The sequence below is a fragment of the Nerophis ophidion genome, linkage group LG24, assembly GCF_033978795.1.
Source record: "Nerophis ophidion isolate RoL-2023_Sa linkage group LG24, RoL_Noph_v1.0, whole genome shotgun sequence".
Classification (NCBI taxonomy): Eukaryota; Metazoa; Chordata; class Actinopteri; order Syngnathiformes; family Syngnathidae; genus Nerophis; species Nerophis ophidion.
Window position 1 is genome coordinate 26,954,869 of NC_084634.1, and position 22,951 is coordinate 26,977,819.

General features: G+C 38.4%; 1 protein-coding gene across 1 annotated transcript in view; it reads right to left on the bottom strand.

Annotated features, from left to right (window-relative positions):
- nudt14 (nudix (nucleoside diphosphate linked moiety X)-type motif 14) overlaps positions 1-22,951 on the bottom strand; it is an 81,896-nt gene that overhangs the window by 30,328 nt on the left and 28,617 nt on the right. The window contains exon 2 of the mRNA XM_061886449.1: positions 4,720-4,763. Within this exon, the coding sequence (XP_061742433.1) occupies positions 4,720-4,763 (44 nt within the window). The remainder of the gene's footprint in view (positions 1-4,719; positions 4,764-22,951) is intronic.

The following is a 22,951-nucleotide window of genomic DNA, read 5'->3' on the forward strand; positions in this document are numbered from 1 at the left end:
AGGTTAACAGCCTTTGTCTCAGGAGTGCTGTTTTTACAAGGACTTCTTTTGGGGTTAAGAGTAGAGGAAAGAGAGCTTAAATGACCGAGACGTACCTCTGAGCATTAGCGTACCTCAGGCATTACAGAGAAGGAACCAGGGCTTTGACGTGGACGTGTGATATTTCTCTTACACGACGCCCTGGGAGGCTTAAATAATTATAGCTATTGACAAGTACAACAAAGGGGCTCCATTTTCACAAAATAATGAGGTTTCCAGGCCTTGTCCGCACGTCAACTTAGAGTTTTGTCCTTAAAAACTGAACTTTCTGAAACTCCAGTGTAGAGTTACAAAAACTTAACTTCAGCGGGTAAAACTGAACTGTTTGGTTTGTGTCATAAGACATGCATGACATTATATCATCTTTTTAAACATTACTTAACAAAATATGAAGTTATTTACTAATGAGTTTTGGTTTTCATTGTGTGCAACTGCAGACAAGCCTGGTCATCCCTCTGATTTTAAAGACAATGTAAATGTCATTGTACATCTAATATATCACTATACTAATGAACAAGGGTGTTTTAATTCCACAAAGTCAGCTGTGGCGGACTTTTAAGGGTTCTGATTGTTGAAAATTGTCTTTGAATAGGTTTTTGTGTGGACAGAGATCGTTTAGGGATGTAACGATATTTACATTTCATACTATGGATATCGGAACCAAAATGATCAGTTATTATTATTATCTCAGTATTGTGGAATGTGCTCAAAAAGTACTTAGACACACATTCAAATCTTGTCAGCAGGGGCATTTTTTTCTAAATAACTAAAATAAATAAGACAGTTAGAAAACCCACTTATGCATCACTGGTGGTGTTTTAGTCTTAATAATTTATCTGTTTTAATAGATAAGCTTTTTTAGTTTTAAATAATGATTTGTACTGTAGCATTTTAATATTTATATAAATGAAAAGTGTATAACAAATCAAATCTATTTTTATTATTTATCATTTCTGGCGAGCATTGTGGCGTCCTACTCTTTTGAGCGGTTTTTAGACGCGCCGTAAAAACGCCTCTGTCTATAGAACAATAACTAATTGCTAAGAGAGCACAGCTTGTAGGTTTAATGTGCATAATTAAATTGTTTAGTTGCTCAAGCAGCATTGTTTTAGGTTTAGATTGTGGTATGTCATTTCTTGATATGGAAAGACATTATTGTCTCTTGTTTTCATCTTAGGACTTAAAATAGTGAGCTGGTGCCATTCAATTCCTGAGTGCAGTTATCAATCTTGTTTTTTTCGAAAATGTCTATTTAAAAGGATAATACTAACTGCCAGGAGCTTATTATCAATACTGTTTATCGTTACATCCCTAACTGTATATGAGGGATATTAAACTAAATTGTTTTGGGGGCCACATTTCCAGTATGCTGTGGACCGAGGCAGCCTTCTCTTTTCACTATTAGTCTTATTTAATCAGCGTTAAAGGAGCGCTCTGCTGTTTTTACCGACCTTCTGCAAAAAACGTGAGTCTCTCACAAGTTTTGTTTAACTGAACCGACAGTTGAATTGCCCGAATGAAAAAAAAATGTTAGTTAGTAAGGTTAAATGTCAATGCAAGTACCTGCCGGTGTGTTTACAATGGAACAAGTTTCTCTATACAACAGTTTTTAGGAATTTGCTGCAAAAATGTTTGTCTCCCAAGTTTTTAACTGAACTCTGGACTGCCAGTTGAATAGCCCAACTTTATATCCACTAAAAAAAGAAACTCTGTAAGTGTAATTTGACATTAGGGATGGGAATGGATATGTTTTTTTTCCGGTTCCGATTCTACTTTCAATTCTGCAAACGATTCGGTTTCTGAATCTCTTACCGATTCTTATTTGGGAGAAAAAAGACAAAAAACGGTGGAATAGCATCAATTTTGATTAGTTTAGAGATAACGTGACCTTACAAAGCCTACAGTGAGATCTCAAGAGGCATACATAGTATAGAAGAAAAGAAATATAGAATAATATTCTTCTGTAGACTTTAATCATGTGCAAATTACGCTATAATGTCACATTTAGTAACATGTAATATTAAGTTATTACATGCATAGTGAGATATGTCAAACCATTATTGATTATAACTTTAATGATTATAGCTTACAGTTAATGAAAACTTTTACTTGTAAATCTCAGAAGACGTAAGTTTTCAAAAACTGTAAACCATGATGATCTGAATTACAGCATATGGACGACCTACATGTAATAAGTTAATTTCACAGATTAATTTCACATTTTAAGTAAATTGCTGACATGAATGGACTATTTTTTTTAGTTTCCCCTGTATAATATTATGACAGACAAAATCTGGTTGCAGGAAAACATGCCACTTTTCTCTGACTACAATTGAACATTCACCAACACGAAAATGCAAACTTTTGACCACAAACTTAGTTGCTGTTTGGTGACATTAGTTTAACAGCAGACGTAAACTCGGGCAAGTACTGCTTGCCTCGAAGACAGTCAGAATCCGTTACTCGCAATGTGTGTAAAAATGAGAAGGCATTAAAAAATGATAGCACTAACACAGGCCTGGGCAATTATTTTGACTCGGGGGCCACATTTAGAGAAAAAAATGGGTCTGATGGCCGGTATATCTATCTTTAGAAACACTAATACAAAACCTCACAATAATGTCTGATTGAATGCTAAAAACGTCATGACAGACCACCTTAAAAAACGTAATAGAATTTTACATTTTTCTATGAATGATAAAACACTGAATATTGACAACACATGAACGTCACACCCCCTTTCAATCGACACATTTTACAATTAAGTGAAACGCAACAAAAATGTGAGAAACAGTGAAATATGAACCTACAATCTAATATATATACGGGTGATATTTGTAAAGAAATTATCGATTTCAATGCCATTATCAAATCTTCTTATCGAACCGATTCCTTATTGATTCTCTTATTGAATCCAGATAGGTTGTTGTATGTGGAAAAAAACACAATATTGGTTTAACAAAAACTCACTTTTGGCAGCCTTCACTTATATTTTTTAAGAAAAACAATAAATTGAATAAATAAATATTGACTGTTAGTGCCCCTTTAATTGGGCCACCTAAGAAAAATACATGCAGAGAAAATCCTGCATTCATTTGTATTATTTATTAGACAGACCTGCAAACTCTGGAGTGGTGTAGGCTACAAGATAACGTTAACATTATCAGACACATACAAAAAGGCTAACGTTAACGTTACTGTTAGCCACTGACTATGCTTGGGTAAAGTTGGTCTAGCTAACATTGATGCAGTCCTGGTTGACATAAGAGGTAACGTTATTTTAGCATAAAGGCTACAAATGAGCAGATATGGAACTTAACCGGCAAGAGTAAACCTTAGTTACTCACCGGCAAAATCACTGGGACTGCAGGTTGAAGCAGAGGAAGAGGGGTTTTGCTTCATCATCTCTGTCACTGCTTCTCCGCGACACCTTTATCTAATCTTCAGGCTATGTACGGCCTGAACATGTTTCAACATGTTTGTTGTACTGCTCCCCTTGCAGGAAAGCGAAGCCTGGCAATAATTGCAGATAGCCGTTTCCTCGTTGTATTTCTTAGTAAAGTAAAGGCATGCCTTGCAGCATTTTTTCCAGTCCATTATTATTGCTGCTTCTGCATCTGCCGCCGAATGTCTGAGCTACATCATTTCCTGTCACGTGCCACAGGACATTTCCTGTGACACGGAATTTGTTCCCAGGGATTCCAATAAAGAGACAAATCTTTTTCTTTACTATAGTGGCTTCGATAACGAGAAGCGTTTCTCAAAAAGGGGTATCCAATCGATGGAACCAGTTCTTTTCTTATCGAACAATCGGGAGAACCGGTTTTCGAACATCATATATATCTGATGTATCACTAAGCTTTAGAACTTTGTTGTGAAAATCTCCTTCCGCGTCTGTGGAAACGCTTACAACCCACACTGCTTGGTGCCTCGTCTGAGCTGCCGTGACGTAGATTACCATAGTAACTAATTAGATGACCATAGTAACTGGTATATCATCCATAAGCGCAGATTCCAAACATTTAAATACTTTGTATAGTTCAAGACTTACGGTCATTAGAAAGCATTTCTGCACATTATAATGGCAGCTACACTTTCCATCTTAAAGATCTAAGAAAAAGGATTTGGGAATGTCCGGCGGGCCAGATTGAAAAGCTTAACAGACCGCATGTGGCCCCCGGACCTTAATTTGTCCACATGATAGGAGCTGTTAGTACCTGTTGTATTCAGAAGATGTGCTTGGGTTACTGCTGCTGCAGCGATTAAAAACGCGACTCTCATTTATAATTATTGCATGCTGTGTGTTCAAATATTTCAGCATATTGCTCGCATGAACTAGCAGCTTTATAATTGTTACCAGTAGCGCTGTTGCAATCTTCTCTTGTAAAATGTAGTCAACTGTAGAGTGTTTGTTGCCCCCAGGCTCCGCCATTTTGAGATGTGACGTCACTACGCGACGTCATCCCCACCCAGAAGGACTGACAAGGGATTTGTTTGAATAAATGGCTAGCGATTCCAAGGAATTGATTAACTGGGAACCAGTTCTAAACAAGAACCGGTTTTCGATTCCCAACCCTATTTAGAATGTTTATTTTTCAATGTTACTTTCATATTTCCTCAATAAATCATTCGCACCAATTAAAGTGTCAATCAAACGCTGCAAAGCAAGAGTGTGGTTACCTGTCATGAGTTCGCATGAAGTCCCAGGACTTTTTTGTGCCATTCTGTGAAGAGATAAGATGGAAACACAATCTGTGAGTGACTGCAATAAAAAGCACTAAACTATTTGACTGCTGAAATGCTCCGATTAGGCAGAATTAGGTGCTTCCTTTGAAGCGTGAGGTCCTTGAAGTAAGGATATCAAATCATCTTTGATTTATTGAATCTGGGTACTGCTAAAGCAATAAGCTTCCTGACAACGGGCGCTCAGTTCGTGTAAAACTACAAAAGTCTGGCATGCATCTTTGACTAGTAGCCTCTTTGACTGAATATCTTTTGAAAATTAATCAGATTCTCACTTTTTTATGGGACAGTAATGGAACAATGCAATGTGGGAATTGGAGCACTTGGAGATTTTTGACTTGCCATTTTTCAAGGAGCATTATAGTTCTGGATTGGATATACACAAAGACGGGGTTTTTCAAGTGCGATTCAATTCAGTTGGGCAAAATGTTGTAAATCAATCCATTTTCTGCATTATTCTAAATGTGTGGTTGGTCTTAAACTGGATTAGAAGCAACTTAACCAAAGGAAAGCAATACGTGAAGATAGGCGAACACACTTCCACAGAGCAAATAATGTCTTGTGGGGTACCTCAGGGATCACTACTCCGACCAAAATTGCTCAATCTCTATATAAATGATGATTGTAAAGTTACAAAGGACTTAAAGTTAGTATTATTTGCAGGTTCAGGTTCAAGTTTATTTGTCACATGCAGACTACACCACAGTGAAATGCAGATGATACAACAGTTCAGGAGAGAACACAGAAGATAATACAAACAATAACAGAAGAAATGAACAAATTAAAAAGATGGTTTGACAAAAACAGACTATATTTGAATCTCAGTAGGACTAAAATAATGCTGTTTGGTAACAGTAGAAGAGAAAGTCAAACAGATACAGATAAATAAATAAATGATAAATGGGTTGTACTTGTATAGCGCTTTTCTACCTTCAAGGTACTCAAAGCGCTTTGACACTACTTCCACATTTACCCATTCACACACACATTCACACACTGATGGAGGGAGCTGCCATGCAAGGCGCCAACCAGCACCCATCAGGAGCAAGGGTGAAGTGTCTTGCTCAGGACACAACGGTGTAAATATTGAAAAGGGAAAATAAAACCCATTTTTGAGTGTAATAATTGATAACATGAATTGGAAATCTCATGTAAAAAAATATACAACATAAAGTATAAATAAACATGTCAATAATGAATAAAGCAAAACATGTTCCAGGCAAAAAATCCCTTCATATTTTTTACTGCTCACTAGTGTTACCATATCTGAGTTATTGTGTCGAAATATGGGGAAACAACTACAAGTGTGCGCTTCATTCACTAACTGTGTTACAAAAAAGATCGATTAGAATAATACAAAAATGTCGGATATAGAGAACATAAAAAACCCTTTATTAAAACACAATTATTGAAATTTAACGATTTTGTGCATTTGCAAAGAGCTGAAATTATGTATAAAGCAAAGTATAACCTGCCACCCAAGAAAATACAACAATTATTCTCAACAAAAGAGGAGAACTAAAACCTTAAGAGGAAAATCTAATTTAAAACATTTGTATACTCGTACAACACTTAAAAGATTTAGCAAATCCATCCATCCATCCATTTTCTACCGCTTATTCCCTTTCGGGGTTGCGGGGGGCGCTGGCGCCTATCTCAGCTACAATCGGGCAGAAGGCAGGGTACACCCTGGACAAATCGCCACCTCATCGCAGGGCCAACACAGATAGACAGACAACATTCACACTCACATTCACACACTAGGTCCAATTTAGTGTTGCCAATTAACCTATCCCGAGGTGCATGTCTTTGGAAGTGGGAGGAAGCCGGAGTACCCGGAGGGAACCCACACATTCACGGGGAGAACATGCAAACTCCACACAGAAAGATCCGAGCCTGGATTTGAACCCAGGACTGCAGGAACTTCGTATTGTGAGGCAGACGCACTAACCCCTCTCCCACCGTGAAGCCCCTACATACTGATTTTGCAAATCAGTATGTGGAATTAAATTATGGAACGGATTAACCAAACAAATCAAACAAAGCACCAATATGATTCAGTTTAAGAAACTGTTCAAACTACAAGTGTTCACAAAGTACACAGAACAAGAATTATGATGAACATCTTAAACCCCTTTTTTCCCCTTCTTTTGTTTTATTGAGAGAAATATTATTTATGTATTTAATATTTGTTTGCTTACTATGTTATATTATTTTTTATTATTTGTTCACTGTTCTGTTACAGAGAACAAGGATATTGGATGAAATAGCTATGATGTGAAAAGGGGTAGGATTAGATAAACTCTGCTTCTTCCTCCTCCTTTTCAGACGTGCTGTAATGAGACAACTGGAAATGTGTGATGCATTACATTCCATCATATGCATGTTCGAAATAAACTGAAACTGAACTGAACTGAACTATATCATTATTACTAAAGAGTCTGGGAGACATTTTTTGTTGAGAAGATAATGGGTTAAAAATAGTAAGAGAAAACCTTGCTACAGATCTGAACTTCTTCCTCAGCCATTTATGTTAGGTAATCTTCGATAATTCCCAAAGTTTTGAAGAAGCACTGACAAACAACTTCTATGGTCGGGGGACGTCACCATTGACTGATGGGGACCAAAATGTGTCTTAGCTTTAAAAGAAATAGCAACAATGACTTAAAAAGAAGAGGCTGAAATGAAAGGATGGGTGTTTCCGCGCTGGATTAAGTTTCAGGGAGGGAATTCTGATGACTAAATGCTAAAACACGCCCTATTGTTATTCAGCTTCGGTGGCAGAGGTTGTAAATAGCTTTTTATATGCCCTGCGGTCATGTTGTCACATCAACAGGATGTGCAGCATTACACACCATCAGATGTGTGGTTAAGAAGCAGCACAAAGGAGAACACCGGGTGTTCGGTGTGTGGGAAGTGATTTGCACATTGTCTCGGATGTTTCTCATTACTTAGGAGTGTGAAGGAATTTGCTTAGCATCTTGAGAGTCAAGTTTATTATAGCCATTACCTTTGGATGGGGCGGGTTCAAGTACATGCTGGGTTTCAAGGCGGCATTGCAGAAAACGATAACGATATGGAATTATCCACTCAATTTCACTTTCGGCGTGAAATGAAGACATCTGATCGTCACCTACTTATGTTTGATATGCTGGCTGCCGCTCCTCGGACGTGAGACGAGATGCCCAAAAGTCTTATTTTAGCTCATTCGATTAGAACTGTGGTCGGGGTGACTCGGCGGAGCAAGCAGAAAAAGAGAGGCCCCACTACGCTACAAGTAGGGATGTAACTGTATCATTATTATTGCTATAATTTTTAGATGTGCTCAAAATGTACAAAAAGTACTTACCGGTACACTGAAATCTTTTTTAACCAAGTTTTATTAAAAAACAACACACAAAAAATTATTTCCTTTGTAGGAGAACCATTATTGTAGATAAAAACACTGTTTCAAGTAGAAATTGAATGAGCCTATGAAAGACACACAAGCGTTAGAAAAGAGGTAATATGGTAGAAAAATATATAAATAAACAAAACAATTGTGAACATTGTGCAAGATAGAACTTTATGGACATAAGAGATAAAAAATAAAGGAAAAAAAATGTAAGAATTTGGCAAGATGGCACCTGATGGCCATAAGACGTAACTGTACTTTTTGTCCATGTAGATCATCGGTGTCAAACTCTGGTCCGCATGCCAAATTTGGCCCGGCACTTAATTTCATTTGGCGCTTGAGGCAATATCAAAACATTAGAGCTGAGCCGCCGGTATTATACAGCGGTGGTGCCGCTGCAACACCACATTCACCGCTAATACTCATACTTACCAACCCTCCCGATTTTCCCGGAAGACTCCCAAATTTCAGCCTCCCGAAAATCTCCCGGGACAACCATTCTCCTGAATTTCTCCCGATTTCTCCCGATTTCCACCCGGACAACAATATTGGGGGCGTGCCTTAAAGGCACTGCCTTCAAGATCCTCTACAACCTATTGTCACGTCCATTGTTACAAATATGCGCCACACTGTGAACCCACACCAAACAAGAATGACAAACACATTTCGGGCAAACATCCGCACCGTAACACAACAGAACAAATACCCAGAACCCCTTGCAGCACTGACTCTTCCAAGACGCTGCAACCCCCCTCCTAACCACCTAGTTAATGTCGATATTTACCTCATAAGGCTGCAAATAGAAAACAAGCATTCAATTTTTTATTTACATTTTATTTAATATACCATTGATATTTTTTTTATATTATTATTTGAAAATCAATTTTGCATGTCACCATAAAGTTATATAAGCCGTGCTTGTTCAATATTCAATGCAAAACTTGTTTGGGTCCCTATTAAAAGGTTAATTTGTTCGAACTTGGCCCTCGGCTTTGTTAAGTTTAAAATTTTGGCCCGGTCTGTATTGGATTTTGACACCCCTGATGTAGATGAAAATAGTGTTCATGTATGAAATCTAATCTTATACATAGGGCTGCAAAATTACGGCCACAAAAATAATTAAGATGAATTTTATCAATATTGAAGTCATGATTATTGATTATGTTAGGTAAAACAGTGTTGGGGTGTGAACGTGACGCCATCATATAATTTGTTATGTCGAAATAAAAAGGTTATCCATATATTTAAAGACAAATATTTGTGTTTTTTTTTGTTCATTGATAGTTAAGTATCAACGTGTCATCTTTAGCTCTATCTTATCTCAGCCTTTATCTCTATGTTTACATTTTGATAGTGAGGGGTATTCTTTAAGTTATGTACATTTACATGTACATGCTGTATGGCAGGGGTAGGGAACCTATGGCTCTCGAGCCAGATATGGCTATTTATATGACTGCACTTGGCTCTCAGATAAATCTTAGCACGATTGGTAATGAGAAATCCCCCTGGTAATCACAGTGTTAAAATTAAGCTTCAAATTATAAAACATTCTCATGCATTTTAATCCTTACATCCGTTTTTCTACCGCACCTGTTCAAGAAGTCACATTAATGGTGAGACGTTTTGTATGTATTATAGGTTAGCTTCAGCATAACAATGGTGTTAAAGAGAATACGAGACTTATTATACTCTAGCAAATGTCGGTCCTACTTAAAAATTCACTTATTTAGTTGGACTCGGTATTTAAAAAATATTTTACGGCTCTCACGGAAATACATTTTAAAATATTTGGCTTTCATGGCTCTCTCAGCCAAAAAGGTTCCCAACCCCTGCTGTATGGGGACAGATCCATTAAAAGTTCGCGCAGAAATGTCGTATAGAAATTAAATATACACCATAAAATATTAACATGATATGTCTGTCACATGAATGGTTTTTAAAATAACAACTTTATGACATAAAAAAAACACAAGTAAGGTAAAAAACAAAAAACTTGCAGTTTACTTTTTGATATAAACTTAAATAAATAAGCATTGTTCTTCTCCAACAACACCAACAGTGTGGCCAACAAAAATCAACATGAGTGGTACCTCCCATATCGAACACACAATCTTCACAGCCTGCGTTCAATTCGATGAGATGACAAATCACTAAAGCTAGTACTTATGTTATTTGAACACTGGTGAAAGTTAGTAGTTGAATAAAGGAGTGAACATCCCAGTAAAAAAACAAACTACTTTATAAACAAGTTGTGGCAATGTTCTCGACACACCGCCTGCTGCATGTTTCCTCACCTCATTAACTCTCAGTCACAGCACCTACAAGCTGTAGCATATTTCGATAACTTTGTTGCATGTGACGCAACGCCGGACTGACAAGGAAACGAGCAGTCAAAAACTCTGATTGAACTTAGCCGGCATGCCTTGAGGTACTAGAAAGCAGGGCTGGGTGACAAAAACGGTATAAATATACAGTATATCGCGATAGAGACGTAATTTTAAAAATTGTGTTTGATATTTTCTTTTTCTTAAATGTTGGAACTAGTGTGTGAATGTGAGTGTGAATGTTGTCTGTCTATCTGTGTTGGCCCTGCGATGAGGTGGCGACTTGTCCAGGGTGTACCCCGCCTTCCGCCCGATTGTAGCTGAGATAGGCGCCAGCGCCCCCCGCGACCCCGAAAGGGAATAAGCGGTAGGAAATGGATGGATGGATGGATAAATGTTGGAAGAAACTGTAAGTTGCAAAGCAAGGTTGGATGCATGAACAAAGGCACTGACACTGTGCTGTGGTAACCGAGCAACGCAGGAAGTGATCACTGATCAGTGGGAATGACCCGCTAAAGGCCAACAAAAGGTAACGGTATCAACTTTGGTTGGGTCATCTTTAGGGTTTGCATGGAGTGAAAAGAGAAACTGAAAATGAGTACTGCAGAGAGGGAAACATAATTGTTGATGAAACTTGCAAAGTACCCTCGACAGAAAAGCAGTTTTGGGGATTTTTTTTTTTTTTAAACGGACATTAGTCAGACCAACACCTTAGCTGTTAACTTCCTGGCACTAAACATGCAAAAAAATTGTTCTTTTCAATGTTTACATTTTCACACTTCACACTATCATGTTACTTGATTAACCATTTCTTACAAACCCCGTTTCCATGAGTTGGGAAATAGTGTTAGATGTAATTATAAACGGAATATAATAATTTGCAAATCCTTTTCAACCCATATTCAGTTGAATATGCTACAAAGACAACATATTTGATTTTCAAATTCATAAACTTTATTTTTATTTTTTTTGCAAATAATTATCTTAAAACTTCATGGCTACAACACGTGCCAAAGTAGTTGGGAAAGGGCATGTTCACCACTGTGTTACATCATCTTTTCTTTTAACAACATTCAATAAACGTTTGGGAACTGAGGAAACTATTTGTTGAAGCTTTGAAAGTGGAATTTTTTCCCATTCTTGTTTTATGTAGAGCTTTAGTCGTTCAACAGTCCGGGGTCTTCGCTGTCGTATTTTACGCTTCATAATGCGCCAAACATTTTCAAAGGGAGACAGGTTTGGACTGCAGGCGGGCCAGGAAAGTACCCGCACTCTTTTACTACGAAACTACGCTGTTGTAACATGTGGCTTGGCTTAGTCTTGCTGAAATAAGCAGGGGCGTCCATGATAAAATTGCTTGGATGACAACATATGTTACTCCAAAACCTGTATTGACCATTCAGCATTAATGGTGCCGTCACAGATGTGTAAGTTACCCATGCTTTGGGCACTAATACACCCCCATCACTGATGCTGGCTTTTGAACTCCGCGCCTATAACAATCAGGATGGTTATTTTCCTCTTTGTTCCGGAGGACACCACGCCCACAGTGTCCATATATAATTTGAAATGTGGACTCGTCAGACCACAGAACACCTTTCCACTTTGCATCAGTCCATCTTAAATGAGCTCAGGTCCAGCGAAGCCAGCAACGTTCCTTGGTGTTGTTGATAAATGGGTTTTGCTTTGCATAGTAGAGTTTTAACTTGCATTTAAAGATGTGGCGACCAACTGTAATTACTGACAGTGGTTTTATGAAGTGTTCCTGAGCCCATGTGGTGATATCTTTTACACACGGATGTTTTTTTTTGATGCAGTACTGCCTGAGGGCTCAACGGTCAGTAATATCATCGCTTACGTGGAGTTATTTCTCCAGATTCTCTGAACCTTTTGATGATTTTACGGACCGTAGATGATAAAATTCCTGAATTCGTTGCAATAGCTCGTTGAGAAATGTTGTTCTAAAACTGTTCGACAAATTGCTTACAAATTGGTGACCCTCGCCCCGTCCTTGTTTGTGAATTACTTAGCATTTCATGGAAGCTGCTTTTAAACGCAATCATGGCACCCAACTGTTCCCAATTAGCCTGCACAACTTTATCAGTATTTATTTCCACCTTTCCAAACTTCTTTGTCACGTGTTGCTGGCATCAAATTCTAAAGTTAATGATTATTTGCAAAAAAAAAATGTTTATCAGTTTGAACACCAAATATGTTGTCTTTGGAGCATATTCAACTGAATATGGGTTGAAAATGATCTGCAAAGCATTCTATTCCGGTTATATTTACATCTAAAACGGGGTTTGTACATATTCCCTATTTTTTAGCCTTCATTTTAAGAGATTATTGTTAAGTGTTCAAAGTGATTTCAGAATTGTGTTTACATTGATTATTTTCCATGGTTGTTGGCATTTTCTTTCCTTTCTGACTTAAAATCTCTCACAACTTGGCTTGGACATGGATTGTTTCTTCGATGCAAATGAGGATCAACACGAGCGAGGCGTGGACGTGAGTACATAGTTATTTATTATATAATATATACAAAACAGGGAAAACAAAAACACTTGCTCAACGGCATGAAAGACAATTTAACTATAAACTTAATGGCAAGACTAAAGACATGAAACAAAAGAGTGCACTGTGGCATAAATACAAAACTTACATGGATCAAAATGAACAGCGTAGCAAGGCATGAAGCAGATAAACGAGGTCGTGAAGAAGGTGATCTTGCCAGCATGGGTAGCGTGTGTACGAGTGTGAAGATCCCAGAATGATGAACAGAAAAAAAAATACTTAAATACTGGCTGTGATAATCAGGAACAGGTGTGGGACTGAGGGCAGGGGCGTGACAAGGTGAGAACTAAAGCGTTGGCATGGAAACAAACAAAACCAGGAAGTGAAAAACGTGACTGAATGTCCAAAAACTAAACATAGCATGACCAAAACATAACTTACAGGCGTGACAAAATCAAAATCTATTAAATATTTTTTTTAAATTTTATTACATTTTTCTACTGGCCCTTATTTTTGATAGGTCCTAAAAAAGCATCAATAATTGTAGTTATCGTCCGATACAAAACACTTATATCGCGATTAGGGTTGGGCGATATATCGATATTCTCGGTATATCACAGTGCGATATAGAAAATGACTATATCGTGATATTCGACTATACGTCCTCACAGAGTTGCCTTTTGCTGCGGGCAATACACTATAGGCGTTTCTCACTCTTTTTTGTCTCTCCTTCTCACAGAGACATAAAACAAGCACATCTTCTTACATACGTCACTTACTGTCGCGCGTGCAATGATTTCACAAAGATAAAATAAGTCATATTTTTGGTTCGTTAGATAGTTAAAACAAATTTACATTATTGCAATCAGTTGATAAAACATTGTCCTTTACAATTATAAAAGCTTTTTTTTCTCAAATCTACTACTCTGCTAGCATGTCAGCAGACTGGGGTAGATCCTGCTGAAATCCTATGTATTGAATGAATACAGAATCGTTTTGAATCGGAAAAATATCGTTTTTGGAATTGAGAATTGCGTTAAATCGAAAAAAATCGATTTAGAGTCAAATCGCGACCCCAAGAATCAATATTGAATCAAATCGTGGGACACCTAAAGATTCGCAGCCCTAATATATATATATATATATATATATATATTTTTTTTTTTTTTTTTTGACAGTTATTGAAATATCTTGTGTGACATCATGCACAAAAGTGCACATTATTTGTTTTAAACTAATGTAGTTGCGTTCTGTACAAAAAGTGCACTTTGATTTAGTGTTGTTTTGATATGTCATCTTAGTGACATCATGCACAAAAGTGCACAAATAGCTAGTTTTAAAATGTCTCTGACAATCTTGCACTTTCTGTTTGGAAATGACGTGAATGTTTGTGCCACTGCTTAATAACTTTTTAATAAATACAGTAAGGGTAAATTGACTTAGTTGTGGTTTCCCTCTGCATGAAAGTTTAAAATGAGCATATATTAATGCAGTCACGGGGAGGACATGCAAACTCCACACAGAAAGATCCAAGCCCGAATTGAACCCAGGACTACTCAGGACCTTCGTATTGTGAGGCAGACGCACTAAACCCTCTGCCACCTTGCTGCCCCTGAAAAACAACCCCACACTATAATTCCTCTTCCACCAAATTTCACACTCAGCACAATGCAGTCCAAAATGAACCATTCTCCTGGAAACCTCCAAACCCAGACTGGCCCATCAGCTTGTCAGATGGAAAAGCGTGATTCATCAATCAATCAATCAATGTTTACTTATATAGCCCTAAATCACTAGTGTCTCAAAGTGCTGCACGAACCACAACACAAACCACTACGACATCCTCGGTAGGCCCACATAAGGGCAAGGAAAACTCACACCCAGTGGGACGTCGGTGACAATGATGACTATGAGAACCTTGGAGAGGACGAAAGCAATGGATGTCGAGCGGGTCTAACATGATACTGTGAAAGTTCAATCCATAGTGGATCCAACACAGCCGCGAGAGTCCAGTCCAAAGCGGATCAAACACAGCAGCGAGAGTCCCGTCCGTGATTCATCACTCCAGAGAACGTGTCTCCACTGCTTTAGAGTCCAGTGGCGGCATGCTTTACACACTGCATCCCACACTTTGCATTGGTCTTTGGGATGTATGGCTTAGATGCAGCTGATCGGCCATAGAAACCCATTCCATGAAGCTCTCTGCGTACTGTACGTGGGTTAATTGGAAGGTCACATGAAATTTGGAGCTCTGTAGCAACTGAATGTGCAGAAAGTCAGTGACCTCTTTGCACGATGTGCTTCAGCATCCGCTGACCCCTCTCTGTCAGTTTACGTGGCCTACCACTTCGTGGATGAGTTACTGTTCCTCCCAAAATCTTCCATTTTTTTATAATAAAGCCGACAGTTGACCTCGGAATACTTAGGAGCGAGAACATTTCACGACTGGATTTGTTGCACAGGTGGAATCCTATGAGAGTTCCACGGAAATCACTGCACAAGCGCAAAATGGAACGGGAAGAATTAAAAACCATGCTGGAGTTGGGAGTAATAGAAGAGTCCCACAGTGAATGGTGTAGCCCCATCGTTCTAGTGGGGAAGAAGGATGGGTCTATACGGTTCTGTGTGGATTATCGCAAGGTGAATGAGGTGTCACGTTTCGACGCGTACCCAATGCCTCGGGTCGACGAGCTCCTGGATCGGCTAGGCACTGCGCGTTTTTTTTTCCACACTGGATTTAACCAAGGGCTACTGGCAGATTCCCTTATCACGCAGCTGCATACCTGGATGATGTCATCATCCAGGTATGCAGCTGGGAGGAACATCTGCAGCAGGTGGGGGCGGTGCTTGAGTCTTTGAGGCGGGCGGGGCTCACCGCCAACCGCGGGAAGTGTGCGATTGGTCGGAGGGAGGTACAGTATCTGGGGTACCACTTGGGGGGGGGGGGGGGCAAGTGCGACCGCAGGTTGACAAAACAACAGCGATCGCGGCATGCCCACCCCCCAAGACGAAAAAGGAGGTGCCCGGCCTTAAACTGGCGGTGGAGGCATGTGGAGGGGCGTGGTCGACGTACACACAAACCTTTACTAAAAGTTTGTGTGTACAAAAACACATGCAAACTGGATAGCACACGTGAAGCTGATATACTAAACGTGTGCAAAGTGGATTGGGTTTGCTTGAGTTAAGTGAGCAGAATAAGGTGTGCAATCCATCCCGTGCCTCTGTCTTCATTAATATGCAAAATATATGCTGTTTTGCAAACACTATTTTGCATTTTATTTAGCATGTGTGAGAAGGACGCTCAAACTGACAGTTCCACACACGGCTGCAGGATCAGTGCTAACACTGCAAAGACAGATGATGGACAGATGAGAATGCTCTGTCCTACGTATATGTCAACGTTTTGGACGGTCAGAAATAAAAATGATTCCACATGTCGTCTATTCACCAACATCATTTTATAGCTGCTGGGGGACTTAAGGGGCTGATTATTACAAATTCAATTGATGCGCTTTGTTTCAGGATTTTTTTAATAACTGTTTTTTCACATTGAGTATATATTATTAAAATATTTATATATGAAAAAAACTGCTTTAATTATGCAATTTTTTGCATCTTACATGGAGTAAGTGAAGTGAAATGAATTATATTTATATAACTCTTTTTCTCTAGTGACTCAAAGCGCTTTACATAGTGAAACCCAATAACTAAGTCACATTTAAACCAGTGTGGGTGGCACTGGGAGCAGGTGGGTAAAGTGTCTTGCCCAAGGACACAACGGCAGCGACTAGGATGGCGGAAGCGGGGATCGAACCTGGAACCCTCAAGTTGCTGGCACAGCTACTCTACCAACTGAGCTATACTGCCCAAAGTGCAGCCTTTCTCCAATGAACACACCTTCAATGGTCAAAAAAAAAAAAGTGCGTTTAAAATTTAAAACATATTGATAGAAGGAAGTTTTTGTTTTTTTAAGTTATGTACATTTATATGTACATGCTGTATCGGGACAAATCCATTAAGAGTTTGCGCAGAAATGTCATATATGAATTAACTAAACGCCAAGAAATATCAACAATATGTCAGATGAATGTTTTTTAAAATAATAACTATGAAAAAAAAACCAAGTCTTGTAAAAAAACAACAACAAAAAAACTCGGCGTTTACTTTTTGATGCCAAAATAAAACACAGAGCAGTTTGGATAATGAACATAAAGTGAAATAAACAAGCGTTGTTCTTCTCCAACAACACCAAAAGTTTGGCCAACAAAAAAAACCCAGAGTGGTACCTCTCATGTCTAATACACAATATTCACAGCCTGCATTCAATTTGATGAGATGACAAAACATTAAAGCTAGTACTTATGTTATTTTAACACTGATAAAGTTAGTAGATAAATAAAGGAGTGGACATCACAGTAAACAAACAAACTACTTTATAAACAAGTTGTGGCAACGTTCCCTACACATTGCATGCTGCATGTTTCCTCACCTCATTAACTCTCAGTCATAGCAGCTGATGGACGCTGTACTGAGAAAATTAAAGCAACATCAAATAGTTTTCTCCTTCGTTGTATACTTTTAGTGTGATACAAATGAGTCCGTCTCCATTATTGTCCACCCCTTCACCTGGTTTCGATATAGCTGCACTGCAGGACAGCTTTTAAAATGCCCATAAAAAGTGGTGGATGTTTCCAGCATCTTTGAAAAGATAACAAAACGCCAAAGGTAGAAATATAACATGAATGTGCAGTAACTGGAAGTGTTTTTATGGTGATTCCACGTATAGTACATGCAAAATCCTCATTTAAAGGCCTACTGAAATGAGATGTTCTTATTCAAACGTGGATAGCAGGTCCATTCTATGTGTCATACTTGATCATTTTCCGATCTTGCCATATTTTGCTGAAAGGATTTATAGTAGAGAACATCGACGATAAAGTTCGCAACTTTTGGTCGCTAATAAAAAAGCCCTGCCTTTACCGGAAGTAGCAGACGATGTGCGTGTGACGTCACAAGTTGTAGGGCTCCACACATATTCACATTGTTTATAAAGGGAGCCACCAACAGTAAGAGCAATTCGGACCGAGAAAGCGACAATTTCCCCATTAATTTGAGCGAGGATGAAAGATTTGTGAATGAGGATATTGATAGTGAAGGACTAGAGAAAAAAATAAAAATAAAAAAATAATAAAAAAGCGACGGCTCCGGGCGGCGGGAGTGTGAGCGTTTCAGATGAAATTAGACACATTTACCAGGATAATTCTGGAAGATCCCTTATCTGCTTATTGTTTTAATAGTGTTTTAGTGAGATTGTAAAGACATACCTCGAGGTCGGATGGCTGCGGTGAACGCGCAGTGTCTCAGAGAGAAGCCGAGGAGCCAAGCTCACAGCTGCCTTTTAAACAGCTACTGCAGGAGGACGAATAATCCAATGTCTCCGGTAAGATATATATATCACAATTTTCTCATCCAAAAACATGCTGGTTGACGTAGAGAAACATGTCCGTTTGACCGCAGCTTCACATCACACAAAGAAACACCGGCTGTGTCTCGGTGCTAAAGACAGCTGCAATACACCGCTTTCCACCAACAGCATTGTTCTTTATAGTCTCCATTATTAATTGAACAAATTGCAAAAGATTCAGCAACACAGATGTCCAAATTACTGTGTAATTGCGCGATGAAAAGAGACGACTTTTAGCCGCTATTAGTGCTGATCTAGTATGTCCCCTCCAACTCCAAACGTCACAAACACACATCATTCCGTAACGTTTTCAACAAGAAACTCCGACGGAAATTAAAAATTGTAATTTAGTAAACTAAACCGGCAATATTGGCATGTGTTGCAATGTTAATATTTCATCATTGATGTATAAACTATCAGACTGCGTGGTCGGTAGTAGTGGGTTTCAGTAGGCCTTTAAATAGGGCGGTCTGCACCACTTTTTAATTGCACACGCAGTCTTAGTTAATAGCACGCAACACACCCACTAATAGCACAGGCTATTTTATTGTTTGCAACATAGTTAATCAGGCCCTATGCTTTACAGACCATCTTTATGCCACTTTATGGCCGCTTCTTCAAAACGCGCCATTCTATTTACGTGGCTCCACGTGGACCGCATCTTCTCCCAGCCATCTTTGTTGCATTTTTTAGCAGTTCCATGTTGAGACCACAGACAGATATAAATAAGAACCATACGCTACTTTGTATTAGAAATGGCAGCAGCAGGGGATGCATGTGCATGTACGAGCCAGTCAGGCCCCCAACAATAGGATAGAGAATAAGAAGGAGCTTAGTGACAATGTCGGATTCACGCAAAGCTCTTCAGGAAGATTGTTTTATTAAAATCTCCGCAATACCTCCATCGTTTCATTTCAAATTTTCTGGACTTATGTAAATCCCAATTACACAAAAACAGGTGCCAATAGGTCAGAAAAGTTGGTTTTGCATAATGCGTAGGTCTATGCTAAGGAATTACTTTAAATTACTTTACTTGAGTTTAAAGTAGGGCTGGGCGATATGGCCTTTTATTTATTAATAGCTCAATATTTTTAAGCCATGTCACGATACACGATATATATCTCCATATTTTGCCTTAGCCTTGAATGATACATATAATCACAACAGAATGATAATTCTATGTGTCTACATTAAAATGTTCTTGTTCATACTGCATTAATATATAGATTACATTAGATTAGATAGTACGCTCATTTTAAACTCTCATGCAGAGAGGGAAACCACAATTAAGTCAATTTACCAAAACTGTATTTATTAAACAGTTATTAAGCAGTGGCACAATTATTCATGTCATTTCAAAACAGAAAGTGCAAGATTGTCAGAGACATTTTAAAACAAGCTATCAGTGCACTTTTGTGCATGATGTCACTAGGATGACATATCAAAACAAGACTAAATTAAAGTGCACTTTTTGTACACTACAATAGTTTAAAACTAATAAAGCGCACTTTTGTGCATGATGTCACACAAGATATTTCATTAACTGTCAAATAAAAATGAGCTGCATAATAGGAAATCAAATAGTGTATGTCCTTCGCTATGTGGTAGGTTACTGCGGACGTTATTAAATTCTGTTGTTGACTAATTTTTCATATGATGTTGATCTAGAAACGATTACTTGGGCATTTAGTGGGTATGGCACCAAACGGAGATGTTGACATGCAGAGTTTCAAGCACGCTTCATTCTCCAGCGGGTGACTTTTCCAATGCTGCTACAAGCAGTAGGTGCTACTTTTTGTAACAACACTTTTGCGGCATACCTGTTCGTAATCTTCCCGCTTGAAGCCAAACCACCGCCAGAAGATAAACCCCTTGCTGTTTTTCTCAGGATATAATTCTTCCTTTATTTGTTACAGATTTGCACCTTTTTCTCTCGTATTACCACTCGCACCTCTCCGCTAGCATCTCAGCTAATGTTACCCACGCTGCTAACGCTCTGCTCAGCGAGGGCGATGACGCGTCAGTATGTGACGTATGTAAGAAGGTGCGCTAGTCTGTGAGAAGGAGAGACAAGAAAGTGTGAAAAAAGGCTGTAGTGAAATGCCCGCAGCTAAAAGCAACTGCGTGAAAACGTATACTCAAATATCACGATATAGTGATTTTCTATATCGCACAGAGACAAACCCGCGATATATCTAGTATATTAGATATATCGCCCAGCTGTAGTTTAAAGACAACATAAGTCTGTCTTAAGGTTAGTTTTTAAAACCATTTCCTACAAATCAAACTGAAATCATATCGGATAAATAACGATATTGGCATTTTACTGGAGGGTCGTATCGACACACTCCTAATAACAACGGGACAGAACAGTTACCATTATCAGCTCACTGTACAAGAAATTTTGAATACATTTTTTTATGTTATTACTAAACAATTAACATGTGTTAACACATATTCGTGATGATCTGCATCATTTTAGTAACATGTCATCAAAGAGTAAACATGCATTTATTTCAATTTGCATCATAACAAAAAAGGTAATAATAAAAAATGGATAGAAGTTGATAGTCCAACTCACACTGACTAGTATACACAAGCTATAGAAATGATATCAGGAGGAAAAAAAACTGCATTTAGTTTAGATAATATTGTGGCATATATTGGAATATGGCACCTATTATTAAAATTAGTTTTAACTATTAAATGAACCTAAAATATGAATTATTTTATATTATATTTTGTGAAAAATGTGTGTCAAGATTATGAGATGTGATGCAAGTGTAAGCCACAGTGACACTATTGTTCATTTTTTAAAATGTTTTTAGTTTTTATAAATGGCTGTGATGATAATGTCAATGAGGGATATCTTATCACTGCTATGTTGGAATTTTAATTAATATTGACACTGTTGTTGATATTATTCATTTGTGTTTGACTACTTTTGGATTGTTTTGTGTCATCTCAATTGCTCTGTTGATTGCTATTCTGAATGTTGCTGGGAACTGGATCTGTATTATTATGATATTGTTGTGTATCTATTTTGCTGGATTGATTCATTTAAAAAAACATGAATTAATACATACAAAAGTACCAAAAATTAGTACCAATGAGTACCAGTATTGAATTCTAGGTACCAAGACTTAGTACTGGATAGTTCAAACCTGAACGGTAAGCATCCCTAGGTGTCTGGATATTTTGAGGGACAATTTCGCCAGTTCACTTTGTTATTATTACTATAAGTTTACATGCATAGCTTTAACTTGCTAACATGGCTACAGCGCATTTGTATTTGAATCCCACACTGAAAGTTTGACCCTTGATCTCCTCTATGTTTGGCGCTGTGACTCTTGGGACGTGGTGACAGTCAAGTCTTTTAACGGTGGTTGGTTCGTCGACAACAATAATAATAGCAGTGGAGAAAAGCAACACACCACATTCACCATTGTTCTATCAGTCCAAAGGCTTGGAGAGCAACTATGAAATGTATCTATAATCGGTCTTTCTGGCTATCATTCCTTGCCGAAGCCAAGCTAGCCGCACCCCGCTTTGTGTGGAAAACAATCTGAAATGATTGAAATGCCTGTTGAGTCCTGCAAGACTGCCTCCTACACGCTGAGACTTACATATTTTACACTGGCAGCTGCAAAGTCTTCTTTTGTGTTTTTCAAAACCATTGGGCAATTTCAGGTTTACTGTTGGTGTCCTAAAATTATTTTTTAAACATTAGCCAGAATTAAATAAATAAATGGGTTGTACTTGTATAGCGCTTTTCTACCTTCAAGGTACTCAAAGCGCTTTGACACTACTTCCACATTTACCCATTCACACACACATTCACACACTGATGGAGGGAGCTGCCATGCAAGGCGCCAACCAGCACCCATCAGGAGCAAGGGTGAAGTGTCTTGCTCAGGACACAACGGACGTGACAAGGTTGGTACTAGGTGGGATTTGAACCAGGGACCCTCAGGTTGCGCACGGCCACTCTCCCACTGCGCCACGCCGTCCCATTGTGAATTGTGAAACTTATTTAACCAGGACTGTCCAAGCTTTGTGGAACTGTGAGCTACAAGTGGTACAGAAAAACAGATAATGTTCTGTTTCCATTGATAAATTCCAATTCACAATTTAACAGAGTTCTGCGATATGGAAGACATGTGACACAAATGATACAAAATTTGGCTGACGATAGAACTTTTAATGTTATCAATGCAATCTAAAATCCAGGAATTCACATTGTAGGAATGTTAAATAATATATTTTTATATTATGGTGGAAAATAAGTATTTGGTCAATAACAAAAATTCAACTCAATACATTGTAATAAAACCTTTGTTGGCAATAACAGAGGTCAAACAATTACTATAGGTCTTTACCAGGTTAGCACACACAGTAGCTGGTATTTTGGCCCATTCCTCTATGCAGATCTTCTCGAGAGCAGTGATGTTTTGGGGCTATCGCCGAGCACCA